Raw genomic sequence first — 24,720 nt, 5'->3', positions numbered from 1 at the left:
TAGGCAGGCATTGTTCAGTATACCACTTAGCTGTGACTGTCTTCTGCGTGTCCAAAACGACACGTTCCACAATTCCACTCGATTTGAAAAATAGAGCTATCATTTTCTTCTTTACAGATCGGGATTTTCTGACAATTACGGGTGTGTCGTCATCATCAAAGACCCAAACTTTGTTTTGAGCCTTGGTCGGCAGATCATAATAGTACAGCCAAGTCTCGTCACCTGTCACGATGTTGTTCACATACCGAGATTGTCCCTTATCAAACTTTTTTTAACATCTCCCGGCACCAAGTCACACGTCGTGTCATCTGCTCTTCAGTCAGTTGATGCGGCACCCAAAGAGAACAAAGTTTCTACACGTGCAAATGATCTTGCAGAATCGAACGAATTACTGGTGCATTTAGGCCCAAAGTATCCTCTATCTGTTGGTAGGTCACTCGCCTGTTTTCGTCAAGCATTTTCCTCCGTAACGGAGGAAAAGTAACGTTTTCCTCCGTAACTGACGTTCGTGGCCTTCCCGGCCTCTCAGAATCCTCCAGAGTGAAATTTCCCCTTTGGAATTCTCTATACCACCTGAATATCGTTGTACGATGTGGACAATCATTATCTAGTGCAAGAGTCATTTCTTCTAAGCACTGGTCTATGGTTAAACCACGCACGAAATTATATCGCAAAACTGTCCTTATCTCATTTCGTGACCACGATGCCATCGCAAGCACTTTACACTCTAACTACTAATGAATAACTGAGCCCATCGACTTGGCGCGGCGGCTACTATGCACGTATGAACATGTCTCAACATGCAGCAACAAGCAGCTTCCTGTGATTCATTGTTGCGTCATATTGCAAAACCTTCCTAGTACCCTTTGTATGAAGGAAGGTTGTTCCAGAAAACGGCAGTTCAATGAATAAATGAGGAAGATGAAAAGTTGGTTGGACAGGAAATGGATGTTGGCTGGTGGCAGCATGTGTTCGGACTGTTTTGAAAGAGAGAGTAGGAATTATTGAAGCCAATTCAGAAGAACAGTACACTATGAGACAGCGAGCGGAGAAACTCCGATAGAGATGAATCATTAATTAATCTAACTGCCCTCTTCTGAATGGAATCAAGAAGCCTGAGAGAGGTTTTGGGGGCACCACCCCAGATGTGAGAACAATATTCCATGGCAGGCCAGATTTCCGATTTATACAGTGAGCAGCTGTTTGGAAGAAAAGTAACGCTGGAAGTAAAAGAGAAAACCAAGTTTTTTAGATGCAGAGGAAGCAATATTTGTAATGTGCTTATGCCAAGAGAGATTAGAAGTCAGGGTAGTAACCAAAAGAGATATATCATTTTGCCTAGAAATCAGTGTGTCACTAAAGCATAGGAGCAGAAGAATCCTTTTTGCAAGATATAAAACAAGACTGAGTTTTAGAGGGGTTGAAATCAACTAAGTTGTCTTTGCCCCACTGGAGAATTACATGAAGATTGGCATTTAAGGAATTGGCAGCAGATTTTCGAGAAGTTGAAGCTGATTGAGCAGGGCAAGGTTTCTCAAAATGGAAGGTGGAATGCAATGTGCTATCATTGGCAAAACTATGGATATAGTTTTGCCGATGATAGCACATTGCACGATATAGGATTTCCAGTCAATGGAAGAAGGTCATCAATATACAAAAGGAAAAGTGTGGGGGAAAGAAATGAACCTTGGGGGACACCGGCATTAGTGGAGAAGTTAGAAGACAGAGAGCCATCTACCATCACCCTCAGTGAGCAATCAGAAAGAAAACTGGATAACCAATTACTAAAAACAGTTAGCAAACCATAAGGTGGAAGCTTGTTTAGAAGGCATTTATGCCAAACACGATCGAAAACCTTTGAGATGTTAAGAGCAACTACTTGTGTTTCACCAAACTTTTCCATTGAATTAGTCCACAAAGGGGTAACATAAGCCAGAATATCACCAGTGGATCGACACTGACGGAATCCATACTGGCGATCGTTGATCAGACGGAAGATTTCTAGGTAGTTTAAGAGTTGGCGGTTAATTGATTTCTCCATTACTTTAGAAAGAGTAGAAGTAATTGCAATGGGACGATAACTGGATAAGAGGGATTTGTCACCCTTTTTAGGAACTGGCTGGATATGATCAAATTTCCAAGCAGAAGGAAAAACACCTTTGGAATAAGAAAGTGAAAAAAGGTGGCAAAGAATAGGAGTAAGTTCAGGATCACAGGTTTTGAGAACAAGTGGAAAAATACCGTCGGGACCTGGAGCTTTCTTAGCATCAAGATTCGTCAAAATCCTTTTGACGGAAGACCACAGGAAGCATCGAATGGAGTGGGTTGAGAATGGTGGGAGGTGTTTTACCAAGATCATTAATACATGAGTTGGAAGAAAGATGGGATGCTAGCAGGTTAGCTTTATCCTTGGCTGAAGTAACAACAGAACCATCTGGTTTGGACAGAGGTGGGAGCAGAGATGGGTATAAGTTGCGGCCAATAGCTTTGGCAAGAGACCAGAATACTCGGCTACCATTAGGGCAAGAAGAAAGTTTTCTACTCTTAGCCAGTTCAAACTCTAGTTTGAACTGATTAATAACTGCTTTACAATTGTTGCGAGCTTTGGTGTAGCAGAAAATGAAACTGAAGAATTAGAAACAAGCCAATTATGATATGCAACGTTCTTCTCTTGAACAGCCTTAGCACATTTATTGGAAAACCAAGATTTAGATAAAGCATGGGATTTTAAAGTGGAGTGTGGGATAAAGGATTCCATTCCTGCAAGAATAATTTCCCTGACACGATCTGAGCAAATGTTGATCAGAAGTTTTGAAACAGTAATCTGACCAAGGAAAAGAAATCTTGCAGGTCATCCCATTTTGCATTCTTGTAATGCTAAACAACATGAGGTGGGGAATATTTCAAAATTTTATTTCAAATTTGGTGCACTTCAGAACATGCAAAATCTGAAACTAACAATTGTAAAGCAATTATTAATCAGTCCAAACTAGAGTTTGAACAGGCTTCTTGCCCTAATGGTAGCCGAGCATTCTGGTCTCTTGCCAAAGCTATTGGCTGCATCTTTTGCCCATCTCTGCTCCCACCTCTGTTGTCAGATGGTTCTGTTGTCACTTCAGCCAAGGATAAAGCTGACCTGCTAGCATCCCATTTTTCTTCCAGCTCATGTATTAATGATCTTGGTAAAATACTTCCCACCATTCCCAACACGCTCCATTCAGTGCCTCCTGTGGTCTTCCGTCAAAAGGATATCAGAAGGATTTTGATGAACCTGAATGCTAAGAAAGCTCCAGGTCCTGATGGTATTTCTCCACTTGTTCTCAAAACCTGTGCTCCTGAACTTACTCCTATTCTTTGCCGCCTTTTTTCACTTTCTTATTCCAAAGGTGTTTTTCCTTCTGCTTGGAAATTTTCTCATATCCAGCCAGTTCGTAAAAAGGGTGACAAATCCTTCCCATCCAATTATCGTCCCATTGCAATTACTTCTACTCTTTCTAAAGTAATGGAGAAATCAATTAACCGCCAACTGTTAAACTACCTAGAAACCTTCCGTCTGATCAACGATCGCCAGTATAGATTCCGTCAGTGTCGATCCACTGGTGATATTCTGGCTTATGTTACCCATTTATGGACTAATTCAATGGAAAGGTTCGGCGAAACACAAGTAGTTGCTCTTGACATCTGAAAGGCTTTTGATCATGTTTGGTATAAATGCCTTCTAAACAAGCTTCCATCTTATGGGTTGGCAACTGTATTTAGTTATTGGTTATCCAGTTTTCTCTCTGATCGCTCACTGAGGGTGATGGTAGATGGCTCTCTGTCTTCTAACTTCTCCACTAATGCCGGTGTCCCCCAAGGTTCAGTTGTTTCCCCCACTCTTTTCCTCTTGTATATTAATGACCTTCTTCCATTTACTGGAAATCCTATCCATAGTTTTGCCGATGATAGCACATTGCATTCCACTTTCCATTTTGAGAAACCTTGTTCTGCTCAATTAGCGTTAACTTCTCGAAAATCTGTTACCAATTCCTTAAATGCTGATCTTCAGGTAATTCTCCAGTGGGGCAAAGACAACTTAGTTGATTTCAACCCTTCTAAAACTCAGTCTTGTCTTATATCTCGCAAAAAGGATTCTTCTGCTGCTATGCTTATTTTTAGTGACACTCCGATTTCTAGGCAAAATAATATATCTCTTTTGGGGATCATTCTGACTTCTAATCTCTCTTGGCACAAGCAGATTACAAATATTGCTTCCTCTGCATCTAAAAAACTTGGTTTTCACTTTCGCTCTTGGTGTTACTTTTCTTCCAAACAGCTGTTCACTCTGTATAAATCGCAAATCCACCCTGCCATGGAATATTGTTCCCACATCTGGGGTGGTGCCCCCAAAACCTCTCTCAAGCTTCTTAATTCCATTCAGAAGAGGGCAGTTAGGTTAATTAATGATTCATCTCTAACAGAGTCTCTCTACTCGCTTTCTCATAGATGTACTGTTTCTGCTGCATGCCTCTTCTACAGATACTTCCATGGGCACTGTTCTTCTGAATTGGCTTCTATAATTCCTGCTCTCTCTTTCAAAACAGTCCGAACACGTGCCACCACCAGCCAACATCCATTTACTGTTCAACTTCAAACCCACAGAACCAACTTTTCATCTTCCTCATTTATTCATTCAACTGCCGTTTTCTGGAACAACCTTCCTTCATACGTATTTCCTGAAAATTACAATCTACAGAAGTTCAAGTCCAATGTCAACAGATATCTTCTTTCATCTTCTCAACCTCCAACCCAAGCACGGTACTAAGTACTATAGGTTCTAATACCTCTCGTGTTTGGGGTTCACATAAAAAAAAAAAAAAAAACCAAAAGCTCAATAGGTGCCCAACAACATTTTGGCTGCAGCCTAATCTGGCTAGCCCAACTTTTCCAAGTTACGATCCACAAACCAGTCCTGCATGTGGAATGTTATGCAGATATCATTAACAAGGGCTGTTTCCATAGTTCTACCACTGTAGTCAGTAACAGCACACTGATTTTAATATTATTCAACATATTTTCAAAGAGTGCATTTACACATATCTGATGCAGTAGAAACAGTGTCTGTGCTATATGACACAGCCCTTCAGTGAATCGATAATCAGAGAAAGTTCTTTTGTTGAAAAGATGGCCCATTTTTAGATCAGAGCAAAAAAGATACTATTACATATTCAAATGTTCAGTTAGAAAAACATGAAAGCTGAAAGAATACATCATGAGTAACAGATGTATGTGTAAATGCTCACGTCAAAGAAAGCACAGCCAGCCTAATACAGAAATAACACTGGACAATAATGTAAAAATCAACTTTAGCTGTTTAAGTAGATAATGAGTTTCGCTGTTTGGGGCACTATCACATTAGTGATAGTACCACAAATTGAACAAATTGAAGATAAAACACCAATTACAAAGTCCATCCGGGTAACTAAAGAAACAAATAGCATAACCCAAGTATGGTATATCCCAAATATATCAGTGGAATATGATCTGCAGAATTTAAGTTCTATACAAGGTAGAGGGAGAGGAAAAAAAAAAAAAAAGTTAACACAAACAAACAAATTACATGACTTGAACCTATTTTTCAGGTGTGTATAATAAAATGACAAAACTAACTATGTAAAAGCATCGAGTATATGAGGGGAGAGTATATGACCAACTCTTATCCTAAAATGAAAAGTAGCCATTTTAAGTATATATTAATACTAAGATGCATTTAGGGCTAAACCTCAAGCTGCGAGCAAATTTAGACTATGTATATATTAAGTGCAATAGCATCATTAATACACAGCCATTTCTGAATAAACAGAATATTTATAAGGCGGCATCGTTTTAAGTTATATCTCATATTGTGAATACCTTCACAACGAGTTGCCATGATATTGCTACTTCCAATAAGTAACGCTTCACTATGTATATAAAGTGCTTAGCATCATAATACACAGCCATTTCTGAATAAACAGAAAATTTTTAAGGTGGCATCGTTTTAGGTTATATCTCATATTGTGAATACCTTCACAACGAGTTGCCATGATATTGCACTACTTCGAATAAGTAACGCTTCACCTAAGGAGAAGACTAATGTTACTTATTCTCAGATAGGTACCACCACCCAGACAGCACTGTTTCAGGGCTATTTGGCCCTTCTTCAGTGAGTGGGTAGGTACCCAAGTGATACAATGATGGCAAAAACAGTTATGAAGTATAACTCCACAATATGAGAGATGCCTGATGGTGTATGATGTATTTAGACTAAGGCGCATTTAGGGCTAGAGCCTCAAGCTGCGAACAAATTTAGACTATGTATATAAAGTGCTTAGCATCATAATACACAGCCATTTCTGAATAAACAGAAAATTTTTAAGGTGGCATCGTTTTAGGTTATATCTCATATTGTGAATACCTTCACAACGAGTTGCCATGATATTGCACTACTTCGAATAAGTAACGCTTCACCTAAGGAGAAGACTAATGTTACTTATTCTCAGATAGGTACCACCACCCAGACAGCACTGTTTCAGGGCTATTTGGCCCTTCTTCAGTGAGTGGGTAGGTACCCAAGTGATACAATGATGGCAAAAACAGTTATGAAGTATAACTCCACAATATGAGAGATGCCTGATGGTGTATGATGTATTTAGACTAAGGCGCATTTAGGGCTAGAGCCTCAAGCTGCGAACAAATTTAGACTATGTATATAAAGTGCTTAGCATCATAATACACAGCCATTTCTGAATAAACAGAAAATTTTTAAGGTGGCATCGTTTTAGGTTATATCTCATATTGTGAATACCTTCACAACGAGTTGCCATGATATTGCACTACTTCGAATAAGTAACGCTTCACCTAAGGAGAAGACTAATGTTACTTATTCTCAGATAGGTACCACCACCCAGACAGCACTGTTTCAGGGCTATTTGGCCCTTCTTCAGTGAGTGGGTAGGTACCCAAGTGATACAATGATGGCAAAAACAGTTATGAAGTATAACTCCACAATATGAGAGATGCCTGATGGTGTATGATGTATTTAGACTAAGGCGCATTTAGGGCTAGAGCCTCAAGCTGCGAACAAATTTAGACTATGTATATAAAGTGCTTAGCATCATAATACACAGCCATTTCTGAATAAACAGAAAATTTTTAAGGTGGCATCGTTTTAGGTTATATCTCATATTGTGAATACCTTCACAACGAGTTGCCATGATATTGCACTACTTCGAATAAGTAACGCTTCACCTAAGGAGAAGACTAATGTTACTTATTCTCAGATAGGTACCACCACCCAGACAGCACTGTTTCAGGGCTATTTGGCCCTTCTTCAGTGAGTGGGTAGGTACCCAAGTGATACAATGATGGCAAAAACAGTTATGAAGTATAACTCCACAATATGAGAGATGCCTGATGGTGTATGATGTATTTAGACTAAGGCGCATTTAGGGCTAGAGCCTCAAGCTGCGAACAAATAGCCCTGAAACAGTGCTGTCTGGGTGGTGGTACCTATCTGAGAATAAGTAACATTAGTCTTCTCCTTAGGTGAAGCGTTACTTATTCGAAGTAGTGCAATATCATGGCAACTCGTTGTGAAGGTATTCACAATATGAGATATAACCTAAAACGATGCCACCTTAAAAATTTTCTGTTTATTCAGAAATGGCTGTGTATTATGATGCTAAGCACTTTATATACATAGTCTAAATTTGTTCGCAGCTTGAGGCTCTAGCCCTAAATGCGCCTTAGTCTAAATACATCATACACCATCAGGCATCTCTCATATTGTGGAGTTATACTTCATAACTGTTTTTGCCATCATTGTATCACTTGGGTACCTACCCACTCACTGAAGAAGGGCCAAATAGCCCTGAAACAGTGCTGTCTGGGTGGTGGTACCTATCTGAGAATAAGTAACATTAGTCTTCTCCTTAGGTGAAGCGTTACTTATTCGAAGTAGTGCAATATCATGGCAACTCGTTGTGAAGGTATTCACAATATGAGATATAACCTAAAACGATGCCACCTTAAAAATTTTCTGTTTATTCAGAAATGGCTGTGTATTATGATGCTAAGCACTTTATATACATAGTCTAAATTTGTTCGCAGCTTGAGGCTCTAGCCCTAAATGCGCCTTAGTCTAAATACATCATACACCATCAGGCATCTCTCATATTGTGGAGTTATACTTCATAACTGTTTTTGCCATCATTGTATCACTTGGGTACCTACCCACTCACTGAAGAAGGGCCAAATAGCCCTGAAACAGTGCTGTCTGGGTGGTGGTACCTATCTGAGAATAAGTAACATTAGTCTTCTCCTTAGGTGAAGCGTTACTTATTCGAAGTAGTGCAATATCATGGCAACTCGTTGTGAAGGTATTCACAATATGAGATATAACCTAAAACGATGCCACCTTAAAAATTTTCTGTTTATTCAGAAATGGCTGTGTATTATGATGCTAAGCACTTTATATACATAGTCTAAATTTGTTCGCAGCTTGAGGCTCTAGCCCTAAATGCGCCTTAGTCTAAATACATCATACACCATCAGGCATCTCTCATATTGTGGAGTTATACTTCATAACTGTTTTTGCCATCATTGTATCACTTGGGTACCTACCCACTCACTGAAGAAGGGCCAAATAGCCCTGAAACAGTGCTGCTAGGGGGAGCTTGATGATGTCCGGAGTTTCCGAGAATAGGTGACAACAGCCTTCTCCACTGGGGAAGCGTTGCCTATTCGAGGAGTTTATGAGTTTTTGAGTGGTGTGAGTTGAAGGAGTTACTGTCCCTTTCATTCTTCTACACTGTTTCTTTTCCTCTTCCCCTCCTACTATAACTTTCCCTCTACCTTTTTTGCTTTTCTAAGTCTAATAGGGACAAGCGGATATTCGAGTAGATATTCACATACATACATCAAATAGCCCTGAAACAGTGCTGTCTGGGTGGTGGTACCTATCTGAGAATAAGTAACATTAGTCTTCTCCTTAGGTGAAGCGTTACTTATTCGAAGTAGTGCAATATCATGGCAACTCGTTGTGAAGGTATTCACAATATGAGATATAACCTAAAACGATGCCACCTTAAAAATTTTCTGTTTATTCAGAAATGGCTGTGTATTATGATGCTAAGCACTTTATATACATAGTCTAAATTTGTTCGCAGCTTGAGGCTCTAGCCCTAAATGCGCCTTAGTCTAAATACATCATACACCATCAGGCATCTCTCATATTGTGGAGTTATACTTCATAACTGTTTTTGCCATCATTGTATCACTTGGGTACCTACCCACTCACTGAAGAAGGGCCAAATAGCCCTGAAACAGTGCTGTCTGGGTGGTGGTACCTATCTGAGAATAAGTAACATTAGTCTTCTCCTTAGGTGAAGCGTTACTTATTCGAAGTAGTGCAATATCATGGCAACTCGTTGTGAAGGTATTCACAATATGAGATATAACCTAAAACGATGCCACCTTAAAAATTTTCTGTTTATTCAGAAATGGCTGTGTATTATGATGCTAAGCACTTTATATACATAGTCTAAATTTGTTCGCAGCTTGAGGCTCTAGCCCTAAATGCGCCTTAGTAACGCTTCACCTAAGGAGAAGACTAATATTACTTATTCTCAGATAGGTACCACCACCCAGACGGCACCGTTTCAGGGCTATTTTGTATATGTGTGGGATAATAACTCTATCCACTTGTCCCTATTAGACTTAGAAAAGCAAAAAAAGTAGAGGGGAAAGTAATAGTAGGAATGGAAGAGGAAAAGAAACGGTGTAGAAGAATGAAAGGGACAGTAATTCCTTCAACTCACACCACTCAAAACTCATCGAATAGGCAACGCTTCCTCAGTGGGGAAGACTGTTGTTACCTATTCTTGGAAACCCCGGACATCATCAGGTTCCCCCTGGTGCCATTTCAGGGCTATTTGGCCCTTCTTCGGTGGGTGGGTGGGTAGGTAGGTACCCAAGTGATGCAATGATGGCAAAACAGTTATGAAGTATAACTCCACAGATACTTTCATAACTGTTCTGCCATCATTGCATCACTTGGGTACCTACCCATCCACCAAAGAAGGGCCAAATAGCCCTGAAACAGTGCCGTCTGGGTGGTGGTACCTATCTGAGAATAAGTAACATTAGTCTTCTCCTTAGGTGAAGCGTTACTTATTTGAAGTAGTGCAATATCATGGCAACTCGTTGTGAAGATATTCACAATATGAGACATAACTTAAAATGATGCCGCCTTATAAATATTCTGTTTATTCAGAAATGGCTGTGTATTAATGCTATTGCATTTAATACATACAATAGTATATATTAATTTAATTTGTTTTAGAAAAATGTCAATATCACCACACCCAACAATTTTTTTTTTTTTTTAAATATATATGTTATATATATACACTGTAGATACTTGAGCACAAGCTTGAGAATAAGTCCAACCCTAGTTTTGGACCTTGGGAAGTAGGAAAATATACTGATCCTTGCTATAAATCAATATTAGAAAACTGTGCTTTGAGGGCATGGCTGATGCTGCCTGATTTTGTATATTTCAACTTAACAAAATGGGTGAAGTATACAAAACTATTTGGTCCACAAACTTTTATGATAGTAAATAAATGGAATACGAGTCGTTTATGATTTCTGAAGGGTATCACATAGCAAAAAAAAAAAAAAAAAAAAAAAAAAAAAACGCTAATCAAAATGTTTCACTTCACACAACATGTAAAATTAATGCTAGTTTATTACTAATGGGTTATGGGATAATTTATGCATGTCCAACAGAGACTACGCAGAAACAACTACATTAAAATTATATTAATAATAACTAGGGGGCTTCGCCCGCTGCTCGCTTCTTTTGATAAAGTAAAATAAAATAAAATACAGTACTTACAGAAACTTTCGACACTGTGTCTTCCTCTGCTATGAATACATAAATAAGTTACATATGGAAATCAAGCATAGTTCCGCATGGTCATGTTAGATAAACATAGCACATGATCATGCTTAAACAGAAGCTTGTTATACAACAGTAAAACAAGCTTCCATTACGTATTTTAGTATTTGTTAATTATTATCACATAGCCTGCATCTCTCTTCTCCAATTGGTTGGCTAAATAAATATCAATAGGAGGAAAATTATTTTAATGTATAGAAAGATAAGTGCCTTTTATCATCCTTCACATGAATGAAATATTTATATTAACGTATATAAAATCAAAAGTTTTGTTTACCACTAACCTCAATATTAAATAATTGAGCAACTGTTTGAAATATTATTTTATCGGCAAAACCTTTAAATTTTATTCAATTTAAAACTAGCTTCATGACACTCACTTTCAATTTGTTTCAGCCATATCTGCATTTTTTATGAAAAAATTAAGAGAAATGAAAGATTGTCATCTAAATTTCTTCCACAAAACAGTGGCAACAAAAATTACTATGAATCAGATATGCAATGGAATAAGTTGTGCATTGCACTCATTCTATGAAGAACTGAGAAGAAGATGGATTTTTCTTGATAAAATTTTAAAAAATTATTTTAAATGTTTTAAATGTACAGGTCACGCTGTACTTTTTCATTTTGAAAACATTCAAAATTTTTTGACTTATAATCAAGTATCGATGTATACAAATATAATACAGGAAGAAAATTTTATAATTGATTTTTTTTTTTTTTTAGCTGAGTTAAGTGCCCACTGTCTTCACCAGTCTTTAAGTAATAACATGACTCAGAGTGGGTGCATTCTCATGGAATTTTATATTTGGCTCTCTTAAAAGAAAGATTTGACGTGCCATTTCATTAAAACTGGACTAAACAGAATTCTGGCAATTATTTCTCATGTTTTATTTTATTTTATTTTTCATATATACCTCATAGCTTATTCATATACTATTAATATATTTTAGCTAAAAACACTGAGCATTGTTTGTTCCCATGTATTTATTGAGAGAATGAATGGGCAGTATGAAGAATAAAAGAAAAAGTTCCTGATTTATATCAATATTCAATTTTTTGAATAGCTCATTTTTTTGTTATTGATTTACTAAACATATAAATAATGAATTATACTATTTGTTTTTTATATTAATCACAGTAGAGACATAATATACACGTTTGAATTTTTAATCAATTTCAGGAAGAAGTAAGAAAAATACATTACAAAAAATGCTGACTGCATATTATGATCCAAGGTATGTGCTGCTATTTGTTTATCAAATTAGAGATCTGTGAAATACAGAATTTTATTTAATAAAATATCTGCAAAACATATGTTATATCTCAGTTTTTATTAAAATCCAGGATTGGTTGGTTGATTATTTGGTGCATTGGCAAATAAGGCCATAAATGTGGAAACTTGAATCCAGGAGAAAATAAAGTATTACAAAAAGTTGAATGAATATTAAATTAGGATATGCATAGCCAAGTGAAAAGAATTACTTTTATATGTTATTAGTTAATTAATCAGGAACAAGTTAATTAGTTATTTACTTTTTAATTCTATTAACCTGGCAGTGGCAGCACACAATATTTGCAAAAATAGTGGTATACCACCTGACAGGTGCCAGTTTTCTTTTTAATTTCTGGAAAAAAACTTTTGGGTATTTGAATTCTGCTTGCAGAATACCAAATTTTTCATCTTTTCTGAGTGGATTGCAATGCTTATTTCATTTAGCTTTATTTTTTATTAAAAAAAATGCTCTGTTTTTTAAACTTTGCTCTATTTTCAAAGAAATAAAAGTTTTAATACTGTTGAAAATTGAAAAAAAACAAAAAAAAACAAGTTTTAGACAAAATACAGACTGGATCTATCAGTCTGGTCCATTTTCCAGGTAAAATACCATTATGAGTCTAAAATTAAGCATGCACATACCTCTAAAAAAAATTTTTAATGTATATTTGGTTATTATATATAATAATGAAATTTTAAAAAAAAAATCTGAAATAAATTTTTTCAAAATTTATTTCATTTTTGATATACTTTCACAGGATGTGAAATTTGAAATGTATGCATCTTACTTCCTACAGAGTAACATCCGTCTTGAACAAACGTATTTTGTTTTCTCATTTTTATTTACATGAGAGCAATAAATCTTTCAAAAACAACTCATGTGAGACTATAGATATTTACTTAACTCCTGGGAATGGAAAGGCAAGTAAAGAAAATTCAATTAATGTATATGAAATAAACCGCAAATATACCGATATTAATTCGTCTTTTTAACACTATAAAATATACTATAATGTAATATTTCACATTAATATTTTACTATGTTACTAGCTGAAACACATGAAACTTTTACAGAGTTTCTGCTTTTGCAATCATAATCTGCATATTGGAAAGAATGTCGCTTTGCTTCCACTGTATTCTTTGAGATACCACAGAGCGAAATACTGACACATTCCATACTGTTTTACAATGTCTCATATAAAAGAATAATACTAAAATACCCTTAATCCCATTCAGTTCCTGTCTGTGATTTTGACTGTTTCTGAAACATTTGCAGTGTTCTCCCAAGAAAGTTTTGCCAGATGGGTGGCATTATGAAGTAAATTTAATACTTCACAATATTATAAAATTTTCTGTTATTTATAAATGCGACTTAAGCGATTCAGAACAAAAATTAATTGCATAATTTAACATTACATGCTCCTGTCACACTGATCTTGATCACATGGTATGTTCGAATTAATACTGATCGAGATCAGTGAGCAGTACCACAAGAATCACTTAAAATTTTAGCCAGGCGGTCATTTAAATTTGTGGGGCAGTGCACCCATTCGATTGGTCCTGGGGGAGAACACTGATTCAACTAATTAAGGTTTTCTTATATCTGTAATACATCTGCTCTAATTCAATACCTTATACATAAAGTTAACAATAAAAAATCTGAAATTTTTGATAAGATAAAAAATATTTATAAACAAACCACAGATTATATAGATTCAAGTTTAGGCTGTTTGTTTGCTTGTTTGTTGTCCGGACATTTTTCATATATGGGTCAAAATTTTTTAATTTTACATTAAAACCATGCTAATTACCATTTAGATTTTATGATTTCTAAATTCAAATTGTGCCTAATCAACTGCCACTTGCTGAAAGGGAAAGTTATTCCCCATCCTCAGTTTAGTTTTAAAAATTCAGCGTAATTCTGAAACAAAAGTAAAAAATAACTGAGAGCAAAGCAGAGGAGAAACTGTTGAAGTTAAATATAAGGAAGGCACCTGGGGTGGATGGGACCTATCCAGTTATATTAAAGGAGTCAGCAAAAGAAGTAAGCAAAACCTTAGCTATAATTTTCAGAGCTTCCTTAGACTCAGGGGCCTGGAGGTGCAAATGTATCCCTAATTCACAAAGGGAGTTCACAAAAGATGACAAGTAATTATAGACCTGTTAGTTTAACTTGTGTTCCGGAAAAATAATGGAGTCACTGGTTAAAGAAGCATTGCAGAATCATCTAGACAAGACTGCAGTAGTAGTTAAGACACAGCATGGGTTTGTTAAAGGGTCTTGTGTGACCAATTTGATTGGATACTATGATCTGGTTGCAAAAGAACTGGATGCAAAAAACAATTTTGATATATACTTGGATTTCAGGAAAGCTTTTGATACTGTTGCACATGGAAGATTGCTGTACAAACTGGAGTGGTATGGCATTGAGGGCAAGTTGCTACAATAGATAAAGGAATGGTTAAGTGGGAGACAACAGTGAGTGGTAATCAATGGACACTGCTCTTCACGAATTAATGTTATTAGTGGAGTTTCCCCGTGTTCAGTGCTGAGCCCATTGCTGTTCTGCATATGCATCAATGATATTGATGAGGGTATATCAGGCTTAATGTCCAAGTTTGCAGATGATACAAAATTTGGCATGGTTGTTAATGACAGTAAAGACAGTATGCTACTGAAACTGGATCTAGATAAGTTGAGCAAATGGGCTGAGAAGTGGCAACTGAAGTTTAACATTTACAAATGCAAAGTACCGAATATAGGTAGCAGTAACCCAAGAGAAAAGTACCAAATGAGTGTAACTACACTCAGGGAAGTGGAGACTGAAAAAGACCTGGGGGTAATTGTGCAGGCAGATATGAAGTTTGCTGAGCAGTGCAGACGGACTGCCAGAACAGGTCATGGAGTCTTGTCAATGATATATAGGAATTTTGCTAGCAGGGACAAGGAAGTGATTATAACATTTTACAAGGCAATAGTCAGGCTACATGTTGAATACTGTGTACAGGTCTGGAGGCCTCATTTTTGGAAGGATGTGGAGAACAAGTACAAAGAAGGGCAACATGGGAAAGGGATGAATCAGATTGGTCCACTGGATGTTGATGGTTCAACAGTTGAGGATCCTGCTCAGGTGGCTAACAATCTAAACGAGTATTTTGCATCTACATTCACACATGAGGAGTTATTCAGGAAGGGGAATGTAGTAGGTGAAGTAAACATTGGCAGTGAGCTAGATGATTTTCTAATAACCGAGAGGAAAGTGGAGGAGAAATTGTTGAGGATAAACATAAAAAAGAAAAAAGACACCCGGGGTGGATGGGATCTATCCAGTTATATTAAAGGAGGCAGCAAAGGAAGTAAGCAAACCCCTAGCCATAATTATGAGAGCTTCTTTGGACTCAGGGGAGGTACCCATAGACTGGAGATGTGCAAATGTAATCCCAATTCACAAAGGAGGATCAAAGGCTGACAAGTAATTATAGACCTGTTAGTTTAACTTCGGTTCCAGGAAAATTAATGGAGGCACTGGTTAAAGAAGCACTGCAGAATCATCTGGACAAGAATTCAGTTATAGCTCAGACACAGCATGGTTTTGTTAAGGGCAGGTCTTGTCTGACCAATTTGATTGGATACTATGATGTAGTCACAAAAGAACTGGATGCAGGGAATAACTTTGATATTATATATTTGGATCTTAGAAAGGCTTTTGATACTGTTGTGCATGGAAGACTGCTGCACAAATTGGAGCAGTGTGGCATTGGAGGCAAATTGCTGCTATGGATAAAGGGATGGTTGAGTGGCAGAAGACAGAGAGTGGTAATCAGTGGACACTGCTCAATGTGGACTAATGTTATTAGTGGAGTTCCTCAGGGTTCAGTGTTGGGTCCATTGTTGTTTTCTGTATTTATAAATGATATAGATGATGGTATATCAAGCTTAATATCCAAGTTTGCAGACGATACAAAGGTTGGCAGGGTTGTTAAGGACACTACTGATGCTATGCTGCTGCAACAGGATCTGGAAAGGTTGAGTAGATGGGCTGAGAGGTGGCAAATGAAGTTTAACATTGACAAATGTAAAGTACTACATATGGGAAACAGTAACCCCAGATCAACGTATCAACTCTGTGGTACTACGCTGACAGTGGTAGAGAATGAAAAGGACCTGGGGGTAATTGTGCAGGCAGATATGAAGTTCTCTGAGCAGTGCAGACGAGCTGCAAGAGTAGCTCATGGTGTCTTGTCAATGATATACAGGAATTTTTCTAGCAGGGATGGGGATGTGATTATTCCCTTGTATAAGGCATTGGTCAGGCCACACCTTGAATACTGTATACAGGTCTGGAGGCCTCATTTCAAGAAGGATGTAGAGCTGCTGGAACGAGTACAGAGAAATGCAACAAGATTAGTGAATGGAACAAAGGGTTGCCCTTACGAAGAAAGGCTTAAGTTTTGCAAATTACAGAGTCTGGAGACTAGGCATCGGCGAGGTGATCTGATAGAGGTGTATAAGGCTTTGAATGGCTTGAGCATGCTCAATGCCGATGGGATTCTTCCTCTTGCTCAGAATAATCACCTGAGAGGGCATAAATTCAAATTGAGGAAGGACGGATGTCGGGTAGATGTGCGGAAATTTGCCTTTAGCTAGTGGGCAGTTGGTTTGTGGAATAGACTTCCATCACTTGTTGTTGAAGTTGATAGCCTAAACAAATTTAAGGCTCAGCTGGACAGGTATTTCGAACGAACGGTGGGGTAAAATGGGAGTAGTGGTTGTGCTTTTTTTTTTTCTTTTTTTTTTGGCTGATGCTGAATAAGCTTGCTTTCTTGCATCATATGCCTCTACTAATGCTAATATGATTGGTGAAGGGAATAAAGGGGTGCTCTTACCAAGATAGGCTTAAGTTCTGAAAATTGGAGTGCCTGGAGACTAGGCACATGTGAGGTGATTTGATTAAGGTGTATAAGGCCCTGAACAGGTTGAGCAAGCTCAATCCTGATAGGATTCTTCCTCTTGCTCAGATTAAGAACCTGAGGGAGCACAGATTCAAACTGAGGAATGACAGTTGTAGAATAGATGTGCAGAAATTTGCCTTTGGCCAGAGGGTAGTTGATTGCTGGAACAGACCTCCATCTCTTGTTGTGGAAGTTAATAGCTTAAATAAATTTAAGACTGAGCTGGATAAGCATTTGGAGTGAATAGGTGAGTGAAGTGGGAGGGTTTTTTCTTTTTTGGCTAACGCTGCATAAGCTTGCTTTCTTGCATCATATGCCTCTGCTAATACTAATAGTTATCCAAATAAAAAATAATATCACAATGGCTATAGCATGAGAGGATATGACACTTAACTGCCCTCATCAACTAGCTGTTCTAGTCAAATGCACATACTGAAGAGTGATCATACATATTAATGGGTTTTTTTCCCCTTAAAATAAAAGCTTATTTGTTTCAAAAGGTGCACTACTGATGACATTTTTAGACAAAACCAAGGGCAGGAAATGACTTTTCCACTGAAAAAAATTGCAGCTGAACAGACAAAATTTTAAATTTAAGAATTGTAACATTTAAACAGTAATAATTAATCCAATTTTAATATCAAATTCAAAAATTTCAACCCAAATATCTAAATAAAAGCAGCGTGTGTACCCTGTATGCATGAAAGATTTTTATTTTATGTGAAAACATCTATGGTGGCATTAGAGTAAAGTCGTTTAAAATTTTTAACAGTTTGATCGAAACGTATTCACTTATGCTACTTAGAAGGTTGATGTTGATCAAAATCTTTAGAAGCAGATTTTATTCTTGCATAATATTAGTACCCACTTTTTTATTCTTGCAAAATATTACTACCTGCTGCTTACTCTACCAAATCAACATTAGTGACCGAGTTGGCATCATTTAGGAAGTGACGTCATTTCCATATCTCAGTATGAACTTACTCTACTGAATCAACTACTTACTCTACTAAATTAACATTAGTAACTGAGTTAGCATTGTTAGCACCATTTAGGAAGTGACACAATAACAGCATTTTAGTGCATCAAATTTAACCTTCATATATACAGGGTGTTTCAATTGCGTCACTTCCGTTACCGTAAGAAAATTTCATTACCAATCGATTTTACTCTAGTGCCGCCATAGATGTTTTCATATCAAAACACGAGACAGAATCCAGTTCCATTTAATTGAAACACCCTGTATATATGAAGGTTAAAATTTAATGTTTAGCAGCCACTCAAATTCATATTAAAAGAATTAAAAAAAAAAAAAAAAACATGTTGTTTTCAAATGATAACTGTGGTTTATTTCTGAAAAATTTTAAAATACAAAATTTCATATATTTATTAGTTTATATTTTTTAGATATCTCGAAAAATGACCTTTAATTTGTTAATGTACATGTATACACAACATGCATTTTACCACAGTTTCAAGGGGCAAATAGCCTAAGCAGTCATTGCACCAAAAATAACAATGACAAGCTAAACAGTTTAAAATTTTTAACAATTCAATACATAAGTAAACTTGTTTTTTTATCCTGAATTTTCAGTGGATCACCCTTTATACAATTTTTCACATCTCACATAGTAGCGTATTCCACTAAAATATGCATTTAGAACCACTGTCTACTTTTGAATTCAATTACTTCTACCCGTTCTTTTAAAAATTTACACTGTGACATTTTATAACACTGCACTTTATAACACTAACTGTAAAGAAAGTAGTAAGTGTACACAGTACACTCTTATGCAGGTCACAAAATTAAATGATGCATTCATACTACCTGGGTAATAGAAATGATGTAAGTGCAGTATCCATGCAAAAACCAACTCTTTCATACTCTTAGACATTTAGTCAAGAAATATTTTTAGATTAAACTACGCACACCATCAAGCATCTCTCATATTGTGGACTTATACTGGGTTGTATACTTCATAACTGGGTTGTAACTATTTCATCAACAGAGTACCTGCTCCCCACCAATGAGTAAGCCAACAAGCTTCGAAAAGGTGTTGTCTGGGTGGTGGTATCCACCAAGAATAAGTAACATTAGGTCTTCTCCACTGGTGAAGTGTTACTTATTCAAAGCAGTGCAATACCTCAGCCACTCATGAAGGTATTCACAATATGAGAGATAATTAAACGAAGCATTCATACTACCTGGGTAGTAGAAATGATGTAAGTGCAGTATCCATGCATAAACCAACTCTTTCATTAAATAAAGCTGTAAATATATTAGTATTAATTCCGTGTATCTCTAATACTGAGTATGTGCCTTTAACTCAAACATAGAATTTTCTACCCTGGTGTATAAGTTGACCTTAAAATTTTAGATAGTTTTTTTTAGTGCATCAAAGATTGACATACTCTGGAGTATAAGTACATTAAATTCTATACAGATGAACCAACTGATGATGTTACAAACAGCAAATTATAAATGGGAAGCAATCATAGAAGCTACTAGGCTTATATGATGCAGTGGGACCAACTGATGATGTTACCAACAGCAAATTCTAAATGAGAAGAATTCAGGGAAGTAATCATAAATGCTACTAGGCATCTAACAAAGAAAGTGTTCAAGGCTTAGACCTAAAGGGATGTCAGATGAACTACTGAGACACAGCAGAAAAGAAAAGTGCATGGGATGCATATAAATTATCAACTGTTACAGAAGCCTATGGTATATTAGTCTGTAATCAAGTCACAAAGGAGGTTAGGCAAGATAAAGCAGATTATGAGAAGTCTCTGTCAAAAAATGCAAAAAAAAAAAAAAAAAAAAAAGTAGCAAAGACTTCTATGCTTATATTAATGGTAGAAAGAAGGGGTTAAATCACATTGGGCCACTTGATGTCAATGGGTTAACTGTTGATGACCCTACTCAGGTTGCTGACAAATTAAATAAGTATTTTGCTTCTACATTCACACAAGAAATTCTTTGGGGTAGGGGGGGGATGGTAGAAGCTTTTTAAACTAACAGGGAGCTAAATGACTGTGATAACTGAAAGAAAAGTGGAAGAGAAATTGTTGAAGCTGAACATAAAAAAGGCACCTGGGATGGATGGAATCTATCCAATTATATTAAAGGTTGCAGCAAAGGAGGTAAGCAAACACTTAGCCATAATTATGAGAGCATCCTTGGATTCAGGGGAGGTCACTATGAACTGGAGATGTGTGAAAAGTATCCCCAAATTCATAAAGAGGGATCAAAAAGATTAAATGAGTAATTACAGACTAGTTAGCTTAATGTCTGTTCCAAGAAAAAATGATAGAATCACTCGATGATTTTAAGAGATGGTCTCGTCTGACCAATCTGATGGATAGATGATGCAGTGACCAAGGAACTGTATGCAAATAATAATTTTGGAAGTCTGTCAAAAATGCAAAAAAAAAAAAAAAAAAAAAAGGAATTCAGGAAAGCTTTTGGTACTTCTACACAAACTAGAGCAATGTGGCATTAAGAGCAAGTTACTGCTATGGATAAAGGGATGGTTAAGTGGAAGAAGACAAAGTGTGGTTATCAATGAGCACTACTGTTCATTGAATAATTTTATTAGTGGAGTCCCCCAGGATTCATTGCTGGGCCCATTGTTGTTTTTAATGTTTATTAATTATATTATATCTTTATAATATAATTAATATTATATATTAATTATATTAAAACTTACACATTAAGCCTGAAGAAATATCAGGCTTAATGTCTAAGTTTTCAGATTATACAGAGGTTGGCAGGGTAGTTAATGACAGCATGCTACTGCAACAAGATCTTGGAAAATTGGATCGATGGGCTGAGCAGTGGAGATATGCTGCCAGGTCTGCTAATGGGGTTTTGCCAATGATATACAGTAATTTTGCTAGCAAATATAAGGAGGTGATTATCCCTTTGTACAAGACCATGGTCAGGCCGTATCTTGAGTATTGTGTACAGATCTGAAGGCCTCACTTTAGGATGTAGATCTGCTGGAACAGATACAGAGGACAACCAGATTGGTGAAGGGAACAAACGTGTACTCTCACACAGAAAGGTTTCATTCTGCAATTTGCAGTACCTGGAGACTAGGCACCTGCGGGGTGATCTGAATGATGTGTTTAAGGCCTCGAATGGATTGACTAAGATGAATGTTAATGGCATTCTTCCTTTTGATGACACTACACACATAAGGGGGCATAAATTCAACATGAGAAAGGATGGTTGCAGAACAGATGTGCGTAAGTTTGCCTTCAGAAAGCAGGTGGTTGATTGTTAAACAGGCTTCCGTCTTTTATTGTGGAAGTGGATATTCTGAATGAATTCAAGGAAGAACTAGACAAATTCTTTGAGGGTATGGATCAATGAAGTATGTAGGTTTTTTTCTTTATTTTTTTGCTGGTACTATATAAGCTTGCATCATTTTCCACTACTACTACTATTGTTATCACAATAGTACTCATTCCATTAGTATACAATAAAATAAAATATCGGTGTGAATACCATAGTTAGCTCATAAAAGTAAACTACAATCATAGTGTAAAGGCATCGATTTAATTATCTCATATTGTGACTACCTTCACAATGTGTTACCATGTATTTCACTGCCTTGATTAAGTAATGCTTCAATAGTGAAGTTACTGTTACTGATTCTCAGTGGGCATCACCACCCAGATGGCAAGTTTCAAGACTCGTTGGCCTATTGTCAGTGGGTGGGCAGGTACCACAGTGTTGCAATCGTGCCAATCCAGTTATGAAGTTATGCTTCATAACTAAAATGTGTCTCAGCAAACCAATTTCTAGCAAAACAGTTCAGTGAGAACTTCAAAAAGCTGAAATTTATGACAAAGCCACTATTGCCAAGCCACTCAATGCTGATGGTAATGTTAGAAAGAGGATGCAATGGTGTAAGGAGCATAAAACTGGACACTTGATGATTGGAAACGTCATTTTCAGATGAATCATCATTAACACTTTTTCCAACATCAGGGAGAGTTTATATTTGGCAAATGCCAAAGGAAGCACATCATCCTGACTGGTTTGTGCCAACTGTCAAACGTGGAGGAAGAACAGTAGTTTGGGCAGCAGTATCTTGATATTCTTTAAATCCAATCAATACCCTGAATGGGAAAATTACTGCCACTGCTTAACTTGATATTCTGAGTGACTAGGTTCATTCATCACATGGTGCAAACAGTTTCCTATAAACAATGCCATGTTTCAAGATGATACTACTCCAATATACACAGCCAGGTGTATCTAGTCTTGGGTGAGGAGCACAAACTGAGCCTAGGCATGGTCCACACAATCACCAGACATAAAAGTTATTTGGAGAGGAGAGTGAGAAGCAGATTTCTGCCACCTTTGTCACTCAAGCAGCTTCAAATGTTCCTCCATGAATAATTATCCAATATTCCTCTTAAAATAGTGCAAGATTTATTTTTATCCATTCCACATAAAATACAAGCTGTTTTAAAAGTAAAGGGTTGTTCAACACAATATTAGTGCAAACTTGTAACTCTTATCACAAGTGTTTCTTTTTTTTTGTCTAGCGCCTGTATATGTTTATGCAATCAGCAGGCTTAACGTTTAACTGGGTGTATGGAGATTCTCGGTTTACCTTCCTGGCTGATCTTTAGAATAGGGTCCTCCCTCCAGAATGCCTCAGTCTTAGAGTGAGAATCCCCCTAAGACTGAGGGGGATTCTCACCCTAATCACTCTTATCCCCCCTTTCCTGCTGTATTAAAATAGGAAAACGAGTTCCGATTTAAAAACAGTGGTGGGGGAATAAACACCCTAAGTAACACTAACCATAGCAGGTTAAGCATGTCAATCATTGCTTTCTTCCTCTTCTTGCCACTATTTTGGAAGGGGGACCCTGTTCTAAAGTTTCACCCCTATTCTTATTTACTGTAGTTTTCACATATATTATTCTCTCTAAATATTATTTTATCTAACTTTATAGTATTTTCATATGTGTGTGTACACAAAACATACACATTCTACTTCATTACAATTTCCGACATTGTAAATAAAGCAATTTTCAAATTTATTAAGATACTGATAATACAAAGGTGTTTAATATTATAACCACCTTATTTAAATAACAAATACTGCAAACTTTGCAAAAATTGGTTTTGCTGCTTTGTGGCAGCAAAAACCAATTCAAATGTAATATGAGCCAACCACACCAACTATTACGATTACAGTTGATACTTCTCAATAAACCTTATACACATCTAATGACATAATGGAAAGTCAAAGGTATACGTATAACACCTTTGACTTTGATGTGTATAACAACTGCTCACAATAGTTCCAATTTCTGTAACTCACTCACAGCGAAATAAAATGAAAATTGTGAAATCAGGTGAAAGTTCATATATTAATTTCATCCGGCAGGCTACATTATACACACAAAAAAAGCTCTCTCAACTTAACATTGTAAATGTAAATTATACAGAATCCAAGAGGGAGATCGTTTCTTTACTTAACTAAAAAGTCAGTTACAATAAAACCAATCTTCGGTATTTACAAAGAAGATTTAAACTACAACTTTCAAATTATGAAACAAATTTTACTAAATGAAAACGTGTTAAAAAAAAGTATGCGATATCTGCTAACACAAACAACGCCATTAGACCTGGGGGAAAAAAAAAAGTTAAGGTGTCAGTAACTGGGTTACAATCACTTTAAAATGAAATCTAAATCAATGCTTAACCATAAGTTTCAAAATTACTTAATATGTATAACAGATCATCCCAACTGCCATTTACGACCCAGTTAATCTATAAAAGCACACTAATTAATATGCCAATATTATGACAATCGAACACCTTGGTAACTGGAGTGGTTCGAATGAAGTCATAAAAAAAACTGTTAAGACTTCAAACATGCTTGACTACACATCAGTATAAAAAAGTTGATCCCAAGACAATAAACTAATCTACTTACTGTTATATTAGCGTGTATTTCAAACTTCTTTCCGTTTCTTCCCACAAAACGACAAGTCAATTCATCAACAGAAGCAGCCACAACCTGAAACCTTTCGTGGTTCTTTGGAAATAATGATTCTAAAGTTTTAATATCCTGCTTCAGAGTATTTAAACAAGCCATGGCATTATCAGCATCACATCTAAGAAAGGGTGAAAATAAATTCTAAAAAGAAAACCGCTAACACAACAAAAAAACAGACAATCAAATCACAATTCACATATATACGTACAGCATAAGCACCTCACTGTCCCCTACAACATAACCTACAAACCACCAAGCTTACTACTAACAATATGGCGCTGATTGGTATTGCGCATGCGCAATTTTAATACTCCAATTTGCACGATTTAGGTTTGTAAGTCTTCTGTGGCCCACGGGTGGCCGAGTTGGTAGCATCGCGCGCACCTGTCCGCTGATACCAAAGTATCTCGTGTTCGATTCCCGCTACTGACTTAACAACAGTTTTGCCAAGTATTTTCTATATAATTAGTTCTGTATTAG

At 36.7% G+C, this 24,720-nt stretch overlaps 1 protein-coding gene across 1 annotated transcript in view; it reads right to left on the bottom strand.

The window, feature by feature from the left end:
- The window catches only part of LOC150085265 (ubiquitin-conjugating enzyme E2 Q1), a 187,225-nt gene extending 162,708 nt beyond the window's left edge, over nucleotides 1-24,517 (bottom strand). The window contains exons 1-2 of the mRNA XM_090373119.1: nucleotides 24,449-24,517; nucleotides 24,178-24,358 (exon numbers count right to left, since the gene is read on the bottom strand). Of these exons, the coding sequence (XP_090229245.1) occupies nucleotides 24,178-24,358; nucleotides 24,449-24,453 (186 nt within the window). The 5' untranslated portion in view covers nucleotides 24,454-24,517. The remainder of the gene's footprint in view (nucleotides 1-24,177; nucleotides 24,359-24,448) is intronic.
- Between the last annotated feature and the right edge of the window lie 203 nt (nucleotides 24,518-24,720).

The sequence above is a fragment of the Mastigoproctus giganteus genome, chromosome 5, assembly GCF_048544385.1.
Source record: "Mastigoproctus giganteus isolate SK-2022 chromosome 5, ASM4854438v1, whole genome shotgun sequence".
Classification (NCBI taxonomy): Eukaryota; Metazoa; Arthropoda; class Arachnida; order Uropygi; family Thelyphonidae; genus Mastigoproctus; species Mastigoproctus giganteus.
This window is presented reverse-complemented; position numbering and strand designations above follow the sequence as displayed.